This window comes from Phaseolus vulgaris, chromosome 2 (genome assembly GCF_000499845.2).
Source record: "Phaseolus vulgaris cultivar G19833 chromosome 2, P. vulgaris v2.0, whole genome shotgun sequence".
NCBI classification, from domain to species: Eukaryota; Viridiplantae; Streptophyta; class Magnoliopsida; order Fabales; family Fabaceae; genus Phaseolus; species Phaseolus vulgaris.
The window spans coordinates 37,895,356-37,915,096 of record NC_023758.2 but is presented as its reverse complement, the minus strand read 5'-3'; the positions used below and the strand labels follow the sequence as shown (position 1 = coordinate 37,915,096).

General features: G+C 32.3%; 2 protein-coding genes across 2 annotated transcripts; both read left to right on the top strand.

Annotated features, from left to right (window-relative positions):
- Positions 1-9,652: 9,652 nt before the first annotated feature.
- On the top strand, positions 9,653-10,006 carry LOC137809453 (protein PELPK2-like). The gene has a single exon (XM_068610562.1). The coding sequence runs from the start codon at positions 9,653-9,655 to the stop codon at positions 10,004-10,006; it is 354 nt and encodes a 117-aa protein (XP_068466663.1).
- Positions 10,007-14,497: 4,491 nt separating this feature from the next.
- On the top strand, positions 14,498-16,681 carry LOC137809452 (uncharacterized). The gene has a single exon (XM_068610561.1). The coding sequence runs from the start codon at positions 14,498-14,500 to the stop codon at positions 16,679-16,681; it is 2,184 nt and encodes a 727-aa protein (XP_068466662.1).
- Positions 16,682-19,741: the final 3,060 nt, after the last annotated feature.

Below are 19,741 nucleotides of genomic sequence, written 5' to 3'. Positions count from 1 at the left end.
CTTGGTATAATATAATGAATTAATTTTTTAATTAAAATAATTATTTTGAGAGATTTTTGCATATTAACTTAGCATAAAGTTGGTGAACAGTACTTCATTTTCTTCGTAAATATCTTATGGTAACATAATATTAGATAATTATTTATATAATGTAAATTTGTTTAAATATTGTAATGTATTTGTTATGGCAAAAATTTATCCATTCCTTTTTATTTATAATTAATTTGTGCACTACTAATCTTTGTACCATAGACACTGACACGGGGACACGGGACACGGTACACGGGGACAAGGAACACGGGAACAAGGGACATGGGGCCAAGGGACATGGGGACACAAGGACACAGGGACATCAATCTATATATTATATAATTACGAATTATATAAATTGACAATAAAGATTTATGTGCACAAGTATTAATTTATATGACAAAATGTGACTTCATAATTTTATATGATATTCGCCTACAATATGTTTCTGGAAGAAACACACATTTTTTATTACTTTTACTATTACTGTATTGGTATAATATAATAAATTAATTTTTTAATTGCAATAATAATTATAAGATTTTGCATACTAACCTAGCATGAAGTTGGAAGTTGGTGAACAGTACTTCATTTTCTTCGTAAATATCTTATGGGAGCATAATATTAGATAATTATTTATATAATGTAAATTTGTTCAAATTATTTTTTTCTATTGTAATATATTTGTTATGGCAAAAATTTATTTTTTTTCTTTTTATTTATAATTAATTTGTGGACTACTAATATATGTACAATAGAAACCGACACAGGGACACGGGGACACGGGAACACAGGAGAACACGGGAAAACGGATCTATATGTTATATAATTATGAATTATATAGATTGACAATAAAGATTTATGTGCACAAGTATTAATTTATATGACAAAATATGACTTCAAAATTTAATATGATTTTCGCCAACAATATGTTTCTGTAAGAAATATACATTTTTTTATTACTTTTACTATAATTGTACATGGTATAATATAATTAATTAATTTTTAATTCTAATAATTATTCTGAGAGATTTTTGCATATTAATTTAGCATGAAGTTGGTGAAAAGTACTTCATTTTCTTCGTAAATATCTTATAGGAACATAATATTAGATAATTATTATATAATTTAAATTTGTTCAAATTATTTTTTTCTATTGTAATGTATTTGTTATGACAAAAATTTATTCATTCATTTTTATTTATAATTAATTTGTGGACTACTAGTCTGTGTAGCATAGACACTGACACAGGAATACGGGACCACGGGTCACGGCGACAGGGGACACAGGGACACGGAACACAAAGACACGGGGACACGAATCTATATATTATATAATTATGAATTATATAAATTGAAAATAAAGATTTATGTGCACAAGTATTAATTTATATGACAAAATGTGACTTCATAATTTAATATGATATTCGCCTACAATATGTTTCTGGAAGAAACACACAATTTTATTACTTTTACTATAACTGTACTTGGAATAATATAAATAATTAATTTTTTTAATTGCAATAATTATTATGAGATTTTTCATATTAACGTAGCATGAAGTTGGAAGTTGGTTAACAGTACTTCATTTTCTTCGTAAATATCTTATGGGAATATAATATTAGATAATTATTTATATAATGTAAATTTGTTCAAATTATTTTTTTCTATTGTAATGTATTTGTCATAACAAAAATTTATTCATTCTTTTTTATTTATAATTAATTTATGGAATACTAATATGTGTAGCATAGACACTAACACAGGGACACGGGAACACGGGTCACTGGGACACGGGGACAGTGGACACAGGGACACGGGGATAGGGGACACAGAGACACGGGGACACGAATCTATATATTATATAATTATGAATTATATAAATTGAAAATAAAGATTTATGTGCACAATTATTAATTTGTATGACAAAATGTGACTTCATAATTTAATATGATTTTCGCCTACAATATGTTTCTGGAAGAAACACACATTTTTTATTACTTTTACTATAACTGTACTTGGTATAATATGGTGAATTAATTTTTTAATTGCAATAATTATTCTGAGAGATTATTGCATATTAACGTATCATGAAGTTGGTGAACAGTACTTCAATTTCTTCGTAAATATCTAATGAAAACATAATATTAGATAATTATTTATATAATGTAAATTTGTTCAAATTATTTTTTTCTATTGTAATGTATATGTTATGTCAAAAATTTATTCATTTCTTTTTATTTATAATTAATTTGTGGACCACTAATATATGTAGCATAGACACTGACACGGGAACACGGGAACACAGGGGGACACGGATCTATATGTTATATAATTATGAATTATATAGATTGACAATAAAGATTTATGTGCACAAGTATTAATTTATATGACAAACTATGACTTCATAATTTAATATGATTTTTGTCACAAATATGTTTTTGTAAGAAATATACATTTTTTTATTACTTTTACTATAATTGTACATGGTTTAATATAATTAATTAATTTTTTAATTGCAATAATTTTTCTGAGAGATTTTTGCATATTAACTTAGCATGAAGTTGGTGAAAAGTACTTCATTTTCTTCGTAAATATCTTATAGGAACATAATATTAGATAATTATTTATATAATGTAAATTTCTTCAATTTATTTTTTTCTATTGTAATGTATTTGTTATGACAAAAATTTGTTCATTCATTTTTATTTATAATTAATTTGTGAACTACTAATCTGTGTAGCATAGACACTTACACAGGGACACGGGAACACAGGTCACGGAGACACGGGGACAGGGGACACAGGGACACGGGGACAGGGGACACAGAGACATGGGGACACGAATCTGTATATTATATAATTATGAATTATATAAATTGAAAATAAAGATTTATGTGCACAATTATTAATTTATATGACAAAATGTGACTTCATAATTTAATATGATTTTCGCATACAATATGTTTCTGGAAGAAACACACATTTTTTATTACTTTTAATATAACTGTACTTGGTATAATATAATGAGATAATTTTTTTAATTGCAATAATTATTCTGAGAGATTTTTGCATATTAACGTAGCATGAAGTTGGTGAACAGTACTTCAATTTCTTCGTAAATATATAAATATCTTATGGGAACATAATATTAGATAATTATTTATATAATGTAAATTTGTTCTAATTATTTTTTTCTATTGTAATGTATTTTTTATGACAAAAATTTATTCATTCATTTTTATTTATAATTAATTTGTGGACTACTAATATATGTAGCATAGACACTGACACGGTGACACGGTTCTATATATTATATAATTATGAATTATATAAATTGACAATAAAGATTTATGTGCACAAGTATTAATTTATATGACAAAATGTGACTTGATAATTTAATATTATTTTCGCCTACGATATGTTTCTGGAAGAGAGATTTTTGCATATTAACGTAGCATGAAGTTGGTGAACAGTACTTCAATTTCTTCGTATATATCTTATGGGAACATAATATTAGATAATTATTTATATAATGTAAATTTGTTCAAATTATTTTTTTCTATTGTAATGTATTTGTTATGACAAAAATTTATTCATTCCCTTTTATTTATAATTAATTTGTGGACTACTAATCTATGTAGCATAGACACTGACACGGGGACACAGATCTATATATTATATAATTATGAATTATATAAATTGACAATAAAGATTTATGTGCACAAGTATTAATTTATATGACAAAATGTGACTTTATAAGTTAATATGATTTTCGACTACAATATGTTTATGGAAGAAACACACATTTTTTATTACTTTTACTATAACTGTACTTGGTATAATATAATTAATTAATTTTTTAATTGCAATAATTATTCTGAGAGATTTTTGCATATTAACTTAGCATGAAGTTGGTGAGCAGTACTTCATTTTCTTCGTAAATATTTTATAGGAACATAATATTAGATAATTATTTATAATGTAAATTTGTTCAAATTATTTTTTTCTATTGTAATGTATTTGTTATGACAAAAATTTATTCATTCATTTTTAATTATAATTAATTTGTGGACTACTAATCTTGTAGCATAGACACTGACACGGGGACATAGATCTATATATTATATAATTATGAATTATATAAATTGACAATAAAGATTTATGTGCACAAGTATTAATTTATATGACAAAATGTGACTTCATAATTTAATATGATTTTCGAGTACAATATGTTTCTGGAAGAAACACATATTTTTATTACTTTTACTATAACTGTACTTGGTATAATATAATTAATTAATTTTTTAATTGCAATAATTATTCTGAGAGATTTTTGCATATTAACTTAGCATGAAGTTGGTGAATAGTACTTCATTTTCTTCATAAATATTTTATGGGAACATAATATTAGATAATTATTTATAATGTAAATTTGTTCAAATTATTTTTTTCTTTTGTAATGTATTTGTTATGACAAAAATTTATTCATTCCTTTTTATTTATAATTAATTTGTGAACTACTAATCTATGTTGCATAGACACTGACACGGGGACACAGATCTATATATTATATAATTATGAATTATATAAATTGACAATAAAGATTTATGTGCATAAGTATGTTTCAGATTATTTTTGGGAGCAGAAAGATGTTTTTCATGACCGGTTCACAAGGATTTGTTTTTATTTTTATAATTATAATAACAATTTATACAATAAAGTTTGTATTTTTAGAAAAATAATGTATTTTTCCTTTTTAAAATTGTGTTAAAATCGTACTAGAATTGTCAGAAATCTAACAAATACTTTTTGAATTGGACACTTCACATATACGTGACTTACAAGTGTCATACGAGTGTCAGTGTCCGATACGAATATCAGACACCGACACCCCTTTTAAATGAAGTTTCTGAGCTTCATAGCTACTAATATATATTACAAATTTATAATAAGATAAGTTAAATTTTTTAACATTTTATTTTCATTTGCTTAATTTTACAATTTTCTTATGTAAAGGAATAATATTTTTTTAATTATAATATTAATATTTATATATAATAAAATGTTGTAAAAAATTTCGTGCGTTGCACGGGTCAACAGTTAGGTACTCTTTATGTTCACTATATGTTTTTGTTTAGTAGTATTCATATTCTATTTGTTCATGCATTTCTTGCAATGTGAATACATAAATTATTACAATTTTGTTTCATTATCTGGTATATTTATAATAGGTTGGCATTATTACATATGTTTAACGCTACAACAATTGCCAGTATATTAAAGTCATAAAAATCTTTGATCATATTTTTTATTTAATATATTTTGTGTTAATACTAGAGAATGTTTATATTCGTTTTATTCTTTGTATATTGTTTATTATTAATTAGCCATTCAAGTATTAATTGTTGCTTTTTTTTTATCTAGAAACCTGATGATGTATATATGTTTATTATTGTTGTATGGTTTTTAAGATCTTTAGTTATTTATATAATAGTATTTCATTGTATTTATATTTCATTATGTTTTATTTGTATTATATTACATTACATTTTAATTTAATTTATATCATAAAAGGTGAATTCATAATTTAATATGATTTTGCCTAATCTGTTTCGGAAAGAAACACACATTTACTGATAGTTTTTTGTAATAATTGTACTTGGTATAATCTACTGAATTCTATTTTTTAATTGCAATAATTTTTTGAAAAGTTTTTTGTGCAGATTAAATTAGAGCATGAAGATAGCATGAAATTGGTGAAGAGGACTTCATTTTCACCATAAATACATAATGGATACATAGTATTAGATAATTGTTTATATAATAATGTATTTATTATGAAAAAATATATTTATGAATTTTTAATTATTTATGTTATGTTATATTAAATTTATTAATATATTAAAAATATATAAACTTATACTATTGCAGTATATTTAATTTCATTTCATAAACTTAATAATTTATATATATTTAAATAAAATTATTATTTTTAATATTAATATTTAAATATAAAATATTAGAAAAATTTACGTGCGTTGCACGGGTCAACGTGCTAGTTCTATATATTGGAAAGGTGTTACAAATGTTAGATCCTAGTTTGGGTGATAACTATGATCATGAGGAGATGGAAAAGATGGTCTTGGCAGCCATACTCTGTATCAAATGTGCTCCAAGGGCTAGGCCTCAAATGAACCTGGTAAGTGGTCCACTTTTCACTTTATTGCATATTGTGGGCTCTACGTCATATCCAATATAATAATAGACTCATTTGTTGCATATGTAGTGAATTTTTTGCGTTTTTGCTTATCCTAAATCCTGTGGTACATATCTTCATAGTGCACGCCTTAACTTTATCTTCTTATTTTCCTTTGTTGAAAATGTGATGTATTGATTATATTGGACCACAAATCTTAAAGCTCCTTCAAGGTGACACTGAAACAATGAAGTGGGCAAGGTTAGAAGTGAATAACGCTTTGGATGCAGCATAAACAGTTGATGATGAAGCCTGTCCACCTAGTAATAATCTACAGTCACATAAATATTGCACTGGGTGGATGATTCGGTCTCCATGTGCAGTGTTGAGCAAGGTTTGACATTGGAGGAGTATTTGAGAGGCCGTTGCAGCCGTGCATCAAGCTTTAACTGAGCAAATTAGGTTTTGGTTAGGCCAAATTCTATAACAATATGAAAGTTTATTATAAGAATTGTTGTTGTACTAAATGGACACATGCTTGTGAGGAACTAGAATGAATAAAACTTGATTTTTTGATAAGATAAATCATGTCTGGTTACATTATCCTATATTTCAATGTTGATAATCATAAACCTGTGTATTGGTTGATTGTAATTGAAAAATGTATTTTTATGCAAAACATAGCGGATACCCTGCCATTTGGAAGAATTGGTGAATGTGAATTTGGCAAGTACCATGGGAAGTTCTCCTTTGACGCATTCAGTCACCACAAGGTTGTAGCCAGAAGAAGTTGAGTGAATTTTGGACAGGTTTCCTCCATGGACTCTTAAAAGGCTCCAACTATTTGAGGTGTCTTACAATTTGGATTATCTTGGAATACTTTTGGTTTTGCTTGGCTTAAAAAAGTAAAATAGGTCCTTTATTTTAGGCTTGTAATTGATGTGCATTGTATTGTGTTCCTTCATTTGTCTATTTCTAGTGAGTCCAAATAAAGATGGTTATTCTTACGAGTGTGAATTTCTAACTTTTAGTTAGTCACATATTTATTGGAATTATATTAGCTGCTACATAAAACCATCAATATCATTATATTAGACTTTTTGAGATTTCATAGGTTTTAGTATGGTGCACTTTGTTTCATTATGTTTTGTATTTATATTTAAATTTAATTGATATATGAATTTGTGTGGAAACTTATGAAGTGGAGAAAATATCATTTAATTGAGGTGACCAGTGCATGTCTAGTGATTCAGAACCTGTTAGAATTTCAAATCATTTAGTCAGTATTAAAGCAACTTTTTTTTGTCAAGAATACATTCAGCAAAGATACTCCTTGAAACTAGCACCAAACATGCCTCCTGGTAAACAAATGTTGATTCCTTGTGAGTGAAATTCAAGTTTGTAGTCTCATGCATTATCTAAATTCATCAATCACTCCAAAAGCATCTTATTGTAAAAACTATTATTTATTATGGAAATACCTCACAGTACACTTTAAAAACAATGTTGTGAGAATTTTATTTTGTCATGAACAGCACGAGATAAAATAATGAGTATTAAATGTTGACTTTTTCCTTCCCATACAAATTTCCTCCCAAAAATAAATTGTAGTCCTATATATTTACGTTCTATACATAGAGAAAATAATATGTACATTGTCCTATAGGGTAAGATAATATTAAGTCATGCATACAAGCTCTTGGTAAACTAATAAGTAGTGAATGTATGAATGTGAAAAAAATCAATATAGTTTTAAAATTATTGTATTATTGTATATATTGATACTTAGCATGATAAAGACTTAATAAACAAACCCGTATTAATATTATAATTACAACAAAGGATTATTATTTTTTTACAAGGAAAAAAATTGTTAATTAAGATAAAAAAAAAGTGAAAGGCTATATTTGAACATAACTGTATTATTTTATCATAGTAGGACCTGTCATATAATGAGTTTAACTCAATAAGTAATATGTTGTGTTATAATTATAAAATTGTTAGCTATAAGAACGTAGGTTTGAGAAAATCATAGGATTATTTTGGTTTAACATTGTTATTATTTGTCACCTATTTTTTTATATATGCACCTCCTAAAAGTAATGGGAGTTTGAAAACTACCAGGAATAATGGGAGTTTGGAAACCACTAGAAATAACAGAGATTTGAAAACTACAAAAAAATAATGGTGGTTTTAAAACCGCCAAGAATAACGGGGGTTTGAAAACCGTCAGGAATAACGAGAGTTTTCAAATCGCCGGGAGTAAAGAGAGTTTCAAAAGAATCGCCGGAAAGTAATTATTTTTCAGAAATTCGGATCAAAATCCGTATATGTAACTTTTAGCGCCATGTAACTTTTCCGTATGTAAATTTTGACATCATAAAATAAAATTTGCGTCATTCAGTAACCAAAGTAAAACTAGAATAATTTTCTACGTCAGAATCTATATAAGCATATAATAAATGTAATTTCAAGAAGAAGAAAAATCTACTTCTTTTATCTGACCAAATGAATTGAGTGAAAACTCAATTTTTCTTTCCTTTTACTTATCATATTATGATAAAATCCGAACACTCCAAAAATTTGCCTATTTTTAAATAATAAAGAAAACCTAAAAGATTATTAATTACATAGCTTATACTTTACTATTTAATATTTAATAAAAGAAAAAGTTAACCGAGAAAATATCTTTTAAAGGTGTTGGATGTCTGTATTTTGAAGGGTGTCCATTTATCTTTTCCATTTCTATTTATATTCTTGTCTATCTCATTTCTTTCTACTTTTCATTTATTCAAACAAAAGATCAAAGTTAATTTTAATTTATGAGATAAATTTGAATATTTTATTTTTTTATAAGTATTTATTGATGAGTTTATGCATCTCTGAATATGCATATAAAAATGTACATAACATATATAATAGCTATGCCAATTAATGACAAATTAAGTAAAGTGCTTCTATTATTTCATCTACACATTAATGCTTCAATATATTGGTAAACATTATTGTTGAGCAAAACAACCAAGGTATAAAATAGTATACAAACTTAACCATTTTAATCAATAGTGCATTAAAGGAAGACATATAATGGCAAGAGTTAACTCAAATTAGATAACCAACCCTCATATATTCCCTCACCTCCAACTCAAATTCTTCCCAGAGCTACCAAATCCATAAATAAATAAGCACAATTATTTTATCCCTTTTTACTTTGTAACATACAAAACAGAAAGAGTTGGTCACCACATAAAATACTTATAGCTCTGGTGGTTGTCCAAACCATAGCACCTTTTTCACACTAACTAATTATAGAACTTAACCTCTCTTGCTCTATATAAGACCAAGCAGTACCCTCAAAACTCATACAATCTCAAAACAAATACCCTCTCAAAAGACACTACCAACTCTTCTCAACTCATAAACCATGGCCTCAGCCAAATCCTTCATCACACCTTTCTTTCTTGTGATTGTGAGCTTCTCAAGCATGAGTCTGAGCCTAGCATCTCGCCACCTTTTGCAAACAACCACAGTGCCTAATTTGCCTGGCACTCCCACCACTCTGCCTAACCCAACAGCACTTCCACCTTTGCCTTCAAACCCAACACTGCCTCAGGGAAATGTTCCTCCTTTGCCCACCATCCCTACCATGCCAACTTTTCCATCACTTCCAACACTCAATCTCCCTCCTCTTGCAGCTTCATTGCCAAACCTGCCATCAATGCCAACCCTCCCCTTCTCCTCCTTCTTCTCCCCACCACCTTCTACCTCTAGCCCTTAAACACCTTCAAAACTTCCATAGACATGCCAGTATTTCTTTCGTGTTTCACTGTCACAGAACTATATTAGCTTATGACTACATCTTTATTTTCAGTGTGTGTTTTTACCTTCTTTTCTACTCATGAGTTTGCCACTACTGCTTCTACTGTACCTCTTTTATATTATGCTCTATGAATGTTCAACTACACATTTACTTCATACGCTTCAGCCTTTCATCTCAACTTTGCCATTTGATCAACTACTGATTAATTAATGCCATTCAGGTCTCAGATTAGTTCCCTAAGAAAAATTTGCGTGGAACATTATTTAAAGAAAATAAGTGAATATTAATATTCGAAACGAGTAATTATGATTATGAACTTCTAATCATCGAATCTTGTATTTCATGATCATGTGCAGCATTGCAGCAGTTGCACTTCCATTTCTTGCCCCAACTCAGACGTAAAAAACGTAGGAAAAAATCGTTAAGGAAAATAACATAATTATATTTAATTAAACATAGAGTTACATAATTTTTTATCACAACAGAATATGCGCAAACCATGGGTAGTTAAATCTGTGTAGACTTGTCCCATTCTTGAATTTTCAATTCTTTTGACGTGCTGAAATTGAAACACATTTAGCAGGAGTTGTGTGTGGTGATATAACCCTAACGCAGCATTAGCTCTCAGGTAGTTAAACCAACAACGAAATCGATTTCATTTCAATATATAATTATCGATCATAAAATCAATTTGGATATACACCACAGTAATTGATTAGAGACTGAATATTATTTTTATCAAAATCTTTTTTATAGACATATTCACTGCCTTTGCATCTATCACACAAACAAAGAATGATAACAGTATGATTACAGATAAACTTACAAACATAACAAGTAAAAGGTAAACCTAAGAGGAAGAATAATAACTAAAAGATTAAACAATCTATATCATATATACATATGATAGAGGTTGGCTACGTTCTACCATATTTAGAAGGTTTAGAACTCTTTAAACAAGATTTTAGTAAATAATCTTGAAATATTTACACTACAAGAAAATCATGAAATAGAAACCAATTTTTAGATACCAAAATAATTAGTTACAATAAAAACTAAAATAGAGACCATTTTAGAAACTTAAAAAAAAAATGGTTTCCAAATTAATTTTTATTATTGTTAAATAGTTTTTAAATTGATATATAATTAACAACTAAGGTTTTAACTACCAATTATTTAGTTTCTAAATTTGGTAGCAAAAACCTTGGTTGCTAATTAGATACCAATTTAGAAACTATTTTACAATAATAAAAAATAATATAAACTAATTTAGAAATAATTTTTTTTTTAGTTTCTAAAATGGTCTCTAATTTAGTTATTATTGTAACTAATTATTTTAGTTTTTACGAATTGATTTCTATTTCATGATTTTCTTGTAGTGTTAGTAATGAAACATATAAGTTGCTTCACATTATCATGTATTTATTGATATGTTAATCTAGAGTCCCAAAGCTCAACATTTGTTAATTTTCTCATCCCTATATCCTAGCCGTCAAGATTAAAATTTAGTACTAGCAAGTACCTACCTCAAGTAACATTTCTCATTATTTATTGAACTCCATTATTAGTTTCCCCCAACCACCAAGCTCTGTACAAGTTTCACATTTTTCAGCCTTTGTCTTTCGTCTCCAGCTCTTGCTCCTCTTTTTGTGCTGTATGGTTCAAGCTTCATACTTGTTAGGTATCGTCGTATGCGTTGCCTACAGGCTTTTTTGGGTACGAACTATAAATTAAAATGATTTCTAATAATCACGTAAAATGGAAATTTCAATCTTAAAATTAATGATTCTCCCAAATAATAAATGATCAGGACATGTCTCCTCTTCTATAATGAGACTTCTTTTAAGTTTAAATATGAACCAGTAAGAATATTCAACCCTTATACACAGAAAAAACATATTAAATCCCACCTTTCTCCTTAGAACTTATCAATAAACCTACAAACCTTAACCAAAAAATAGACCTTCCTAACAAACTAACACCACAACTTAATTAGTCTCTTGATGAAAATTGAGATGAAAATTGAGAGCATGTACATTAAAGGAAATATTAGATACCAATTATTTATATTCTAAATTTGGCAGCAAAAACTTTGGTCGCTAATTGGATACCAATTTAGAAATTATTTAACAATAATAGAAACTAATTTAAAAAAAAGTTAAAATGGTCTCTAATTTAGTCATTATAGCAACTCATTATTTTTTGTCTCTAAAATTGATTTTTATTTAATAATTTTCTTGTAATGGATTAGTATCTGTGTTTTTTTGAGCAAGGTAGATGTATCAACTTTCTCACTTAGACCTTTATGTCTATCTTTTCTACTTAATAACATTTGTTGTTCTTTTTTTTTTCAACCAATTATTTACTTTTTCTACTCCTCATACTCTCTTCCTTGCACTTCAAGGTATGATCTGCTTAAGATTAGGGTATGAGTTAATCATTTTTAATGAGTCTATCATATTGATCTGTTTCTAGCTTTTACGTTTTAGAAACAAAAAAAGCGAATATTTTGTAATCCATGCTATGTGCTAACTTTTGAGCTTAAAAATCAACACAAAACTAGTTTAAGATTTTGAAGTAACTTGCTTGTTTTCCCTTCTTGCTTTGTGGCTCTCTCAGCTTTCTAGGTAAGTGCTCAATTGATGCAATGACTCAGATTCTTGAGTGAACTTCTGCAATGTGTTTCACTTTGGAGTTTCTATTACCTTTTGAAACATGTTAGTTCAACAACTTGTGACTTATCAAGCATTTAAGATAATATGTTATTATATTACACACAATCATATATAGTTAAGCTAATTACAACTTATACAACTATTTAATGTTTAGATAACAATTCAATCATCTCTTGCTTGGAATATGTAGCTTCTTTTAAGTGTCCTCATTTCTTAAAAAATGCTTTTAACAAACTCCTCACTGTTTGTGGCAGAGGATTTTAGCTTCCTCTCGTTCTTCTGCAGTCAGTGGTTGACCAATATTTTCAGCTTCTTGAAGTTATGTATATTGTTGTAGCTGGCTTGTTCAGTTGCATACTCCTCTCTTTTTAGTAAGACTATCCTCCTTCTTGGCACCTCATTGACATTTGTTGATGGGAAAGTGTTTAATGATAGAAAATAAGACAACACATTTGTATTGGTTTACCCTCAACTCTGGACTACATATAATTCTCCTTTAAGAACTCTTAAAGGGTTCTACTAATAAAAAATTGGTTATAACTAGTACACAAATCATTCGAAGTAGCTAATTATAGTAGGTGTTTTTTAGGAAAATAACGCTCTAAGAGATGATAGGTTGTATGGTTTCCTTAAATGGGTAAATACTTCACATATACTCTAGCTTTTTCATTAAAAGTATGTACAGAGTTGATTTTTTTATTTTTTTTTAGTTTTAGTTGTTTTTTTCTAGTATTTTCAACTCATTTATATAGATGCTCTAATATGACCGTCTCCATCAAAATAGAGACAAATTTAGACAATTTCCATGAAAACGGTTTATTTGTTATGCCTAAAAATAACTCAAATAATATCAATTAAAAACTATTTCCAAACTAATATTTTTAAATTATTAAATATTATTTAATATTGAAATAAATTTTTATATTGGATGATAATTGAAACCCAAAATAAGAAAATTAAAACTCAATGAATTTGAATTGATTTATCCAAATGTAGTATTTTTAAATTTGAAACAATTTAAAATAAAAGTACTTCAAAATTTAGAGTATTTTTAAAATTGTGAATTTTTTTATTAATAATAATAGTGATTAATGGTATTTATGTTTAGGTTATCCCATCTCTTTTATTATACTTCTAATTCCATATATAGAAATTATTTTTTTCGATTGAATTTATAATAAGATAAAGTCTGTATAGTGGATTTTCTATCTACCTAGTAAAGTTCCTTTTTGCAACTTCTTTATTGCTTGGCCAGCATTTCCTAACACTTTTTCAATAACTCGATTTGATTTATTTCAGTTTTTCCTTAAGAATAATAATATCCATACTTATTTGTTGTACCATGTACTTACAATATTTAGTAATGTCGAATAAAAATTAATTTCTTAGACAAAATTGAAAACAAAATAGTTTAACAAAGTAATATTTGTTTCCTTCAATTTTGCTTTTAAAATAAAAATAAATGTTACTCAAACCCAACCATGTTGTCTTGATCAAAATAATAATGCACATAAAAATAACGCCGTATTTTTAGTTAGCCTCACTATAAAAAAAAAAACTCAACGGTACCTACCTAACAGATTAGGGACCAGATGAATAATAATGGCTTAAAGACTACCAGTACGTATACAGTAGAGTATCGTGAATATAATTCATAATTCATGAAAAAAACCACATGGAAAACACTAACAACGTCGTCGCTCTATTTCATTGCCACTCTCACCATCATCGTATCGCATAATTTATCCAGCTTATGCAGAGTTTGAAGAGAAAGATGGAGGGAGCGGGAAGTAGTGGAGCGTGGGGAGTGGATCGGAACAGCAAGGTGTTTTCTTTTGATGGGCAGGGCGAGCAGAGACCTCAAAGGAAATCAAACCTCCAACCTAGCAAGGCTAGTAAATCTACAACCTTTTTCTTTTCAAACTTTCCCAATGGGTTTGGAGAGAAAGACATGCTCAAAATCTTTCAAAGGTGGGCAAGGGTGCAAGATGTTTTTATTTCTCGAAGGCTTAATAAAAGGGGCAAAAGATTTGGGTTTGTGAGGCTGTTTGATGTGAAGAACGTGGGAAAACTAGAGAGGGAACTTGACCAAATCTACATTGGGAGTACGAAGCTCTTTGTGAACATACCGAGGTACCACCGTGTGGATGTGTCAAGGGAGGAAGGAAGGAACAAAAGCTCAGTGGGGACGGGGAGGCTAGAGCATGGGGTGCTGGAGCGGGTTGAAACGGGGGTAAATAAGTCACACAAAGGGAAGGAGGTCTGGGTGGAGAAGGGGGAGAAGAAATCTTATGCTGATGCAGTTAGACACCAGGAAAGGTGGGCATGGAAGGGACCAGTCTTTTCCATAAAGCAACAGGCTTTGCCGTGGATGGAAGGAAGTGTGGTAGGGCGTTTCAATACTGATTTGGATTTTGAACAGTTAGGAGAAGAATTCGTTAGAGGAGGCCTGAGCATGGTCAGAGTAAGAGCGATGGGGGATAACCTTGCTCTTTTAACATCAAGAGGTGGAGAAAAGATGGAGGAGATTATAAACCTTAACAAAGAATGGTTTAATAGTGTTTTTGTCAAGATGCAGCCGTGGTCACCATCGTTTACAGTGAGTCATAGAGTGGTCTGGGTAAGGTGTATTGGTCTTCCAATAACGTTATGGAACAGAGAGAGCTTTGCTAGAATAGTTGGAGACATAGCTACGCTGATTGATATTGATGATGCCACGTTGATGTGGGAAAATCTAGAGTTCGCACGTTTGAAGGTGAGAATCGAGAATAATCGACTCTTAAGGGTGGCAAGGAAGTTCAGGATCAATGATCAAAACTTAAATGTCTTAATCGAGGAGGAATATCCAGTGGGTTTAGCAGGCCAGTGCAAAGACTCGCATCGTATCTATGACTCTTCAGACAGTATCACCTCAACCGAAACCTATGTGGAGGAATCGGCTTTCTCGGTGAAAAGCTACGAGGAGGGGGAAGTTGGAAGGACTATGGAACGGAGTCAGATGAAGGGGAAGGTGGTCGGAGGTGGAGAAGAGGACGAAGGCCAGGCGCAACGTTCGAATGAAAGTCTAGGAGAGCGCTCTACAGGGTTCAGTTCGTGTCAGGAAAAAGGTGGTAATCTTTTCTCTGTTAAGGAAAGTCAACGACAAAAGCTAGCTGAGGAACCTGACTTTGGCAACGCCTATATCAAGGTCGGCAAGCGTTCTTTGAATAGCTCTTCTGCACATGCTGAGCTGGCCAGATTAGTGGTGGACGTTGAAAGCAGGTATAACCAAGTCGTATTCGTGCCAGGATTGGGCCAGGGTAGAAAGGAAGCCCAAGAAGATGTGCTGCAAACGGGTAAGGGAGTGGGCTATTCCGGGTCAAGGCCTTGTAATGCACTGTCGGACCCTGGATCCGAGATGGAAATGAGAGTCCGAACTGGAGGAAGTCAGGGGGGAGCACGAGGGGAAGGAACATATGCCTTTCAAGAACAGGAGAACAATATGAACATTGAGAAGGAAGGTAGCAGTAACATATATCTGGAGATGGAGAGTGCGAAGAAGACGACACCGATGGAGCACGATGGGACACATGCTGGCAACATCCCTTCCGAAAACCAGAACGCTGTTCTTGGGTTTGGAACTCACCGCAACAGAGGAGGGACGCTGTCGGGGGGAGGAGAAGGTGATAGGCATGAGGAAAGGGGAGTCACAACCACACAGCGTCGGCGGAAAATTAAAGGCCTTGTTGATCTGGAAGGCCCCAAGTCTCATCCAAGGCGATCTGTTAGAATCAGAAACAAACGCTCGCAGAATGCTCAATCCTTTCTCTCCAGACAAGGTATGCCTACAGTCTCTCTCTCAGACGGAGATATTGATAACTGTAATCTTAGGCTGCGAGAGTCTGTCTTATCAGAGGAACCTATTAAGCTGTGGGAGATTAGTAGGAAAGTTGGGATAAGGTGCTGCAAGGACGAATAGGAGGTCATTCAGGAGTTCTCAAGACTGGAGGAAAGGGATTTGAAGACCATGAGCTGTGAAGAGGAAGGGAAGAAGAGAGGTTTTTTATGATTATTGTCAGCTTCAATATAAGAGGTCTGGGGGGTGGTACCAAGTCTAGGTACATGAGGCACTTAATAGGAAGGGAGGAGGTGGACTTTGTTTGCATACAAGAAACAAAGGCTAAGGACATCTCGGATGCTAGATGCTTTGCCTTGTGGGGTGATAACAACGTAGGCTGGGTACATAATAAAGGGGAGGAGGGGAGTGGAAGCCTCTTGTCCATGTGGCACAAAGATGGTTTTAGTTATGACTACCACGTGCTGGGGAAAGGTTTTATTGTGGTTGTTGGTCAACATGTTAAATCGTCCGTTAGGTGTGCCGTGGCCAACGTTTACTCTCCTTGTGCTCTGAATGCAAAGAAGTCTCTGTGGGAGGAGCTCTCTAATGTTAAAACGGTGTCACAGGAATCAATCTGGTGTTGTTGTGGTGACTTCAATGCGGTGATCTGAGAGGAAAGGAGTCAGGGGCAGAAATGATCAGGTAGGAGAGATATCTGGTTTTAATAGCTTCATTGATCACATGGCTTTGCTAGATTTACCCTTGGTTGGCAAGAATTATACGTGGTTCAGACCGGATGGAACAGCTAAAAGTAGAATTGATAGAGGGCTAGCCACGGAAGATTGGCTGTTGAAGTGGCCCAAATGCAAACAGTATGTCCTTCGAAGGGAAGTTTCTGATCATTGTGCCCTGGTGATTAAATCTGTGGAGAAGGATTGGGGTCCTAAACCCTTTAGATCGATTGACGCTTGGTTCTTGGAGAGGGGTTTTAACATCTGGGTTAAGGATAAATGGGAATCATTCCCAGTCCAAGGGAACGGAATTATTAGTTTTAAGGAGAAATTGAAATTCCTAAAGTCAGAGCTGAAAGTGTGGAACAAAGAGGTGTTTGGTAACCTCCATTCTGCAAAGAGAAGGATGCTACAGGAGATGGAGGAGCTAGACAACAGAGACTGTACAGGGGGACTGGAGGAAAGCGAGAGGCTAAATAGAATGGCGTTGACAAGTCGATTGGCAGAAAATGACAAAAAAATTGACTCTCTTATGTGCCAAAAGGCTAGAGCAAGTTGGTTCAAGAGTGGTGATTCTTGTACTAGGTTCTTTCACTCATCTCTGAGGTGGAGAAGACTCAGGAATGAAGTGAAGGGTGTTCAGGTGGGGGATATGTGGTGTGAAGAACCAGGTACTGTTCGGTTAGAGGCGAAAAAACTGTTCGAAGCTAGGTTCAAGGCAACGAAAGATCTAGGGGTGAGGTTGGATGAGGTAGAGTTTAAGACTCTATCCGTGAGAATTAATGAGGGGCTTGTGGCTGGTTTCACAGAAAAAGAGGTTAAGGATGCTGTGTGGCAGTGTGAAGGGTCTAAGAGCCCTGGCCCGGATGGGTTCAACTTCAATTTTATTCGGAAAAGCTGGGACTTTGTTAAAGCAGAGTTAATGGAAGCAATGGCGTTGTTTCATGTGACTGGAGTCATCCCGAAGGGCTGTAACACTTCCTTTATTGCGCTTATCCCGAAGGTGAGGGACCCTATTAAGCTGGAGCAGTATAGACCCATTTCTTTGGTTGGCGTTTTTTACAAAATCATTACAAAGGTGTTGGCTGGGAGAATGAAGAAGGTATTGCCAGCAATCATAGATGAAAGCCAATCAGCTTTCCTAAAGGGGAGAGGAATCTTGGATAGTGTCCTTATGGCAAATGAAGTGGTGGAGGATCTTAGGAAAAAGGGGAGAAGTGGTATCTGCTTAAAAGTGGACTTTGAGAAGGCCTATGACTCGGTTCGATGGGACTTCCTGTATGATATGTTACACAAACTGGGTTTCCATTCTGTATGGATTTTGTGGATCAAAGGTTGTCTGGAATCAGCTACTGTGTCAGTTTTAGTTAATGGGTGTCCTACGGAGGAGTTTAAACCCTCTAGAGGGTTGCATCAGGGCGACCCCCTAGCACCTTTCCTGTTTATTGTGGTTGCTGAAGGACTTGCTGGGCTAGTAAGACAAGCTTTGAAGGTTAATATGTTGACGGGCCTGAAGATAGGAAGGCATGAAGTGGAGATGAGTATCTTACAGTTTGCAGACGATACTCTTTTTCTATGTGAGGATACATTTGGGAATGTGTTAACTTTGAAGGCCATCCTGAGGGGCTTTGAGTTAGCATCAGGACTGAAGATCAATTTCCATAAATCAAAGTTAGCAGGGATCAATGTACAAAGCGGCACTATAGGATGTTTCACTAAGACGCTGAATTGTAATCAGATGGAGGTGCCTTTCAAATATCTTGGACTGGAGGTGGGAGGGAATCCAAGAAAGAAACAATTATGGGATCCAGTTATAACCAAGCTGAAAGCAAAGCTCAGTGTTTGGAAGGGGAGGTTTCTTTCAATGGCAGGGAGGATATGCTTAATCAATTCTGTGCTAACCGCTATACCTCTGTATTATTTTTCCTTGTTTAGAGTACCGACATCGGTGTGTAAAAGGATTATTAGTATTCAAACAAGATTCTTGTGGGGTTGGGGGAAAATATCTAAGCCATTTGCTTGGGTTAGCTGGAAAGATGTATGCAAACCAAAAGAGGAGGGAGGGCTGGGGTGTAGGGACATTCTATTGTTTAATAAAGCTCTCTTACAGAAATGGAGATGGCGGTGTCTCTCGGAAGAAAATGGAAGATGGAAGAAGTTGTTGGACTCCAAATACGATTTGGCAATGGAAAGCAGCCCTACACCTGTCAAATACCAATCGTGCTGGTGGAGAGACCTCTCAAAGATGTGTAAGGAGGGAGGAGGTCAAGGGTGGTTCCAGGAAGAGTTAGGCTGGAAAATAGGCCGTGGCGATAAAGCAAAGTTCTGGGAGGATGTGTGGATCGGAAGTGCGGATCTCAAATCTATGTTCCCACGCCTATATTCTTTATCTTTAAACCAAGGTAACACAGTTGGCGAGATGGGTGAATGGGATGGAACGGAGTGGAGGTGGGACTTGAGGTGGAGGAGA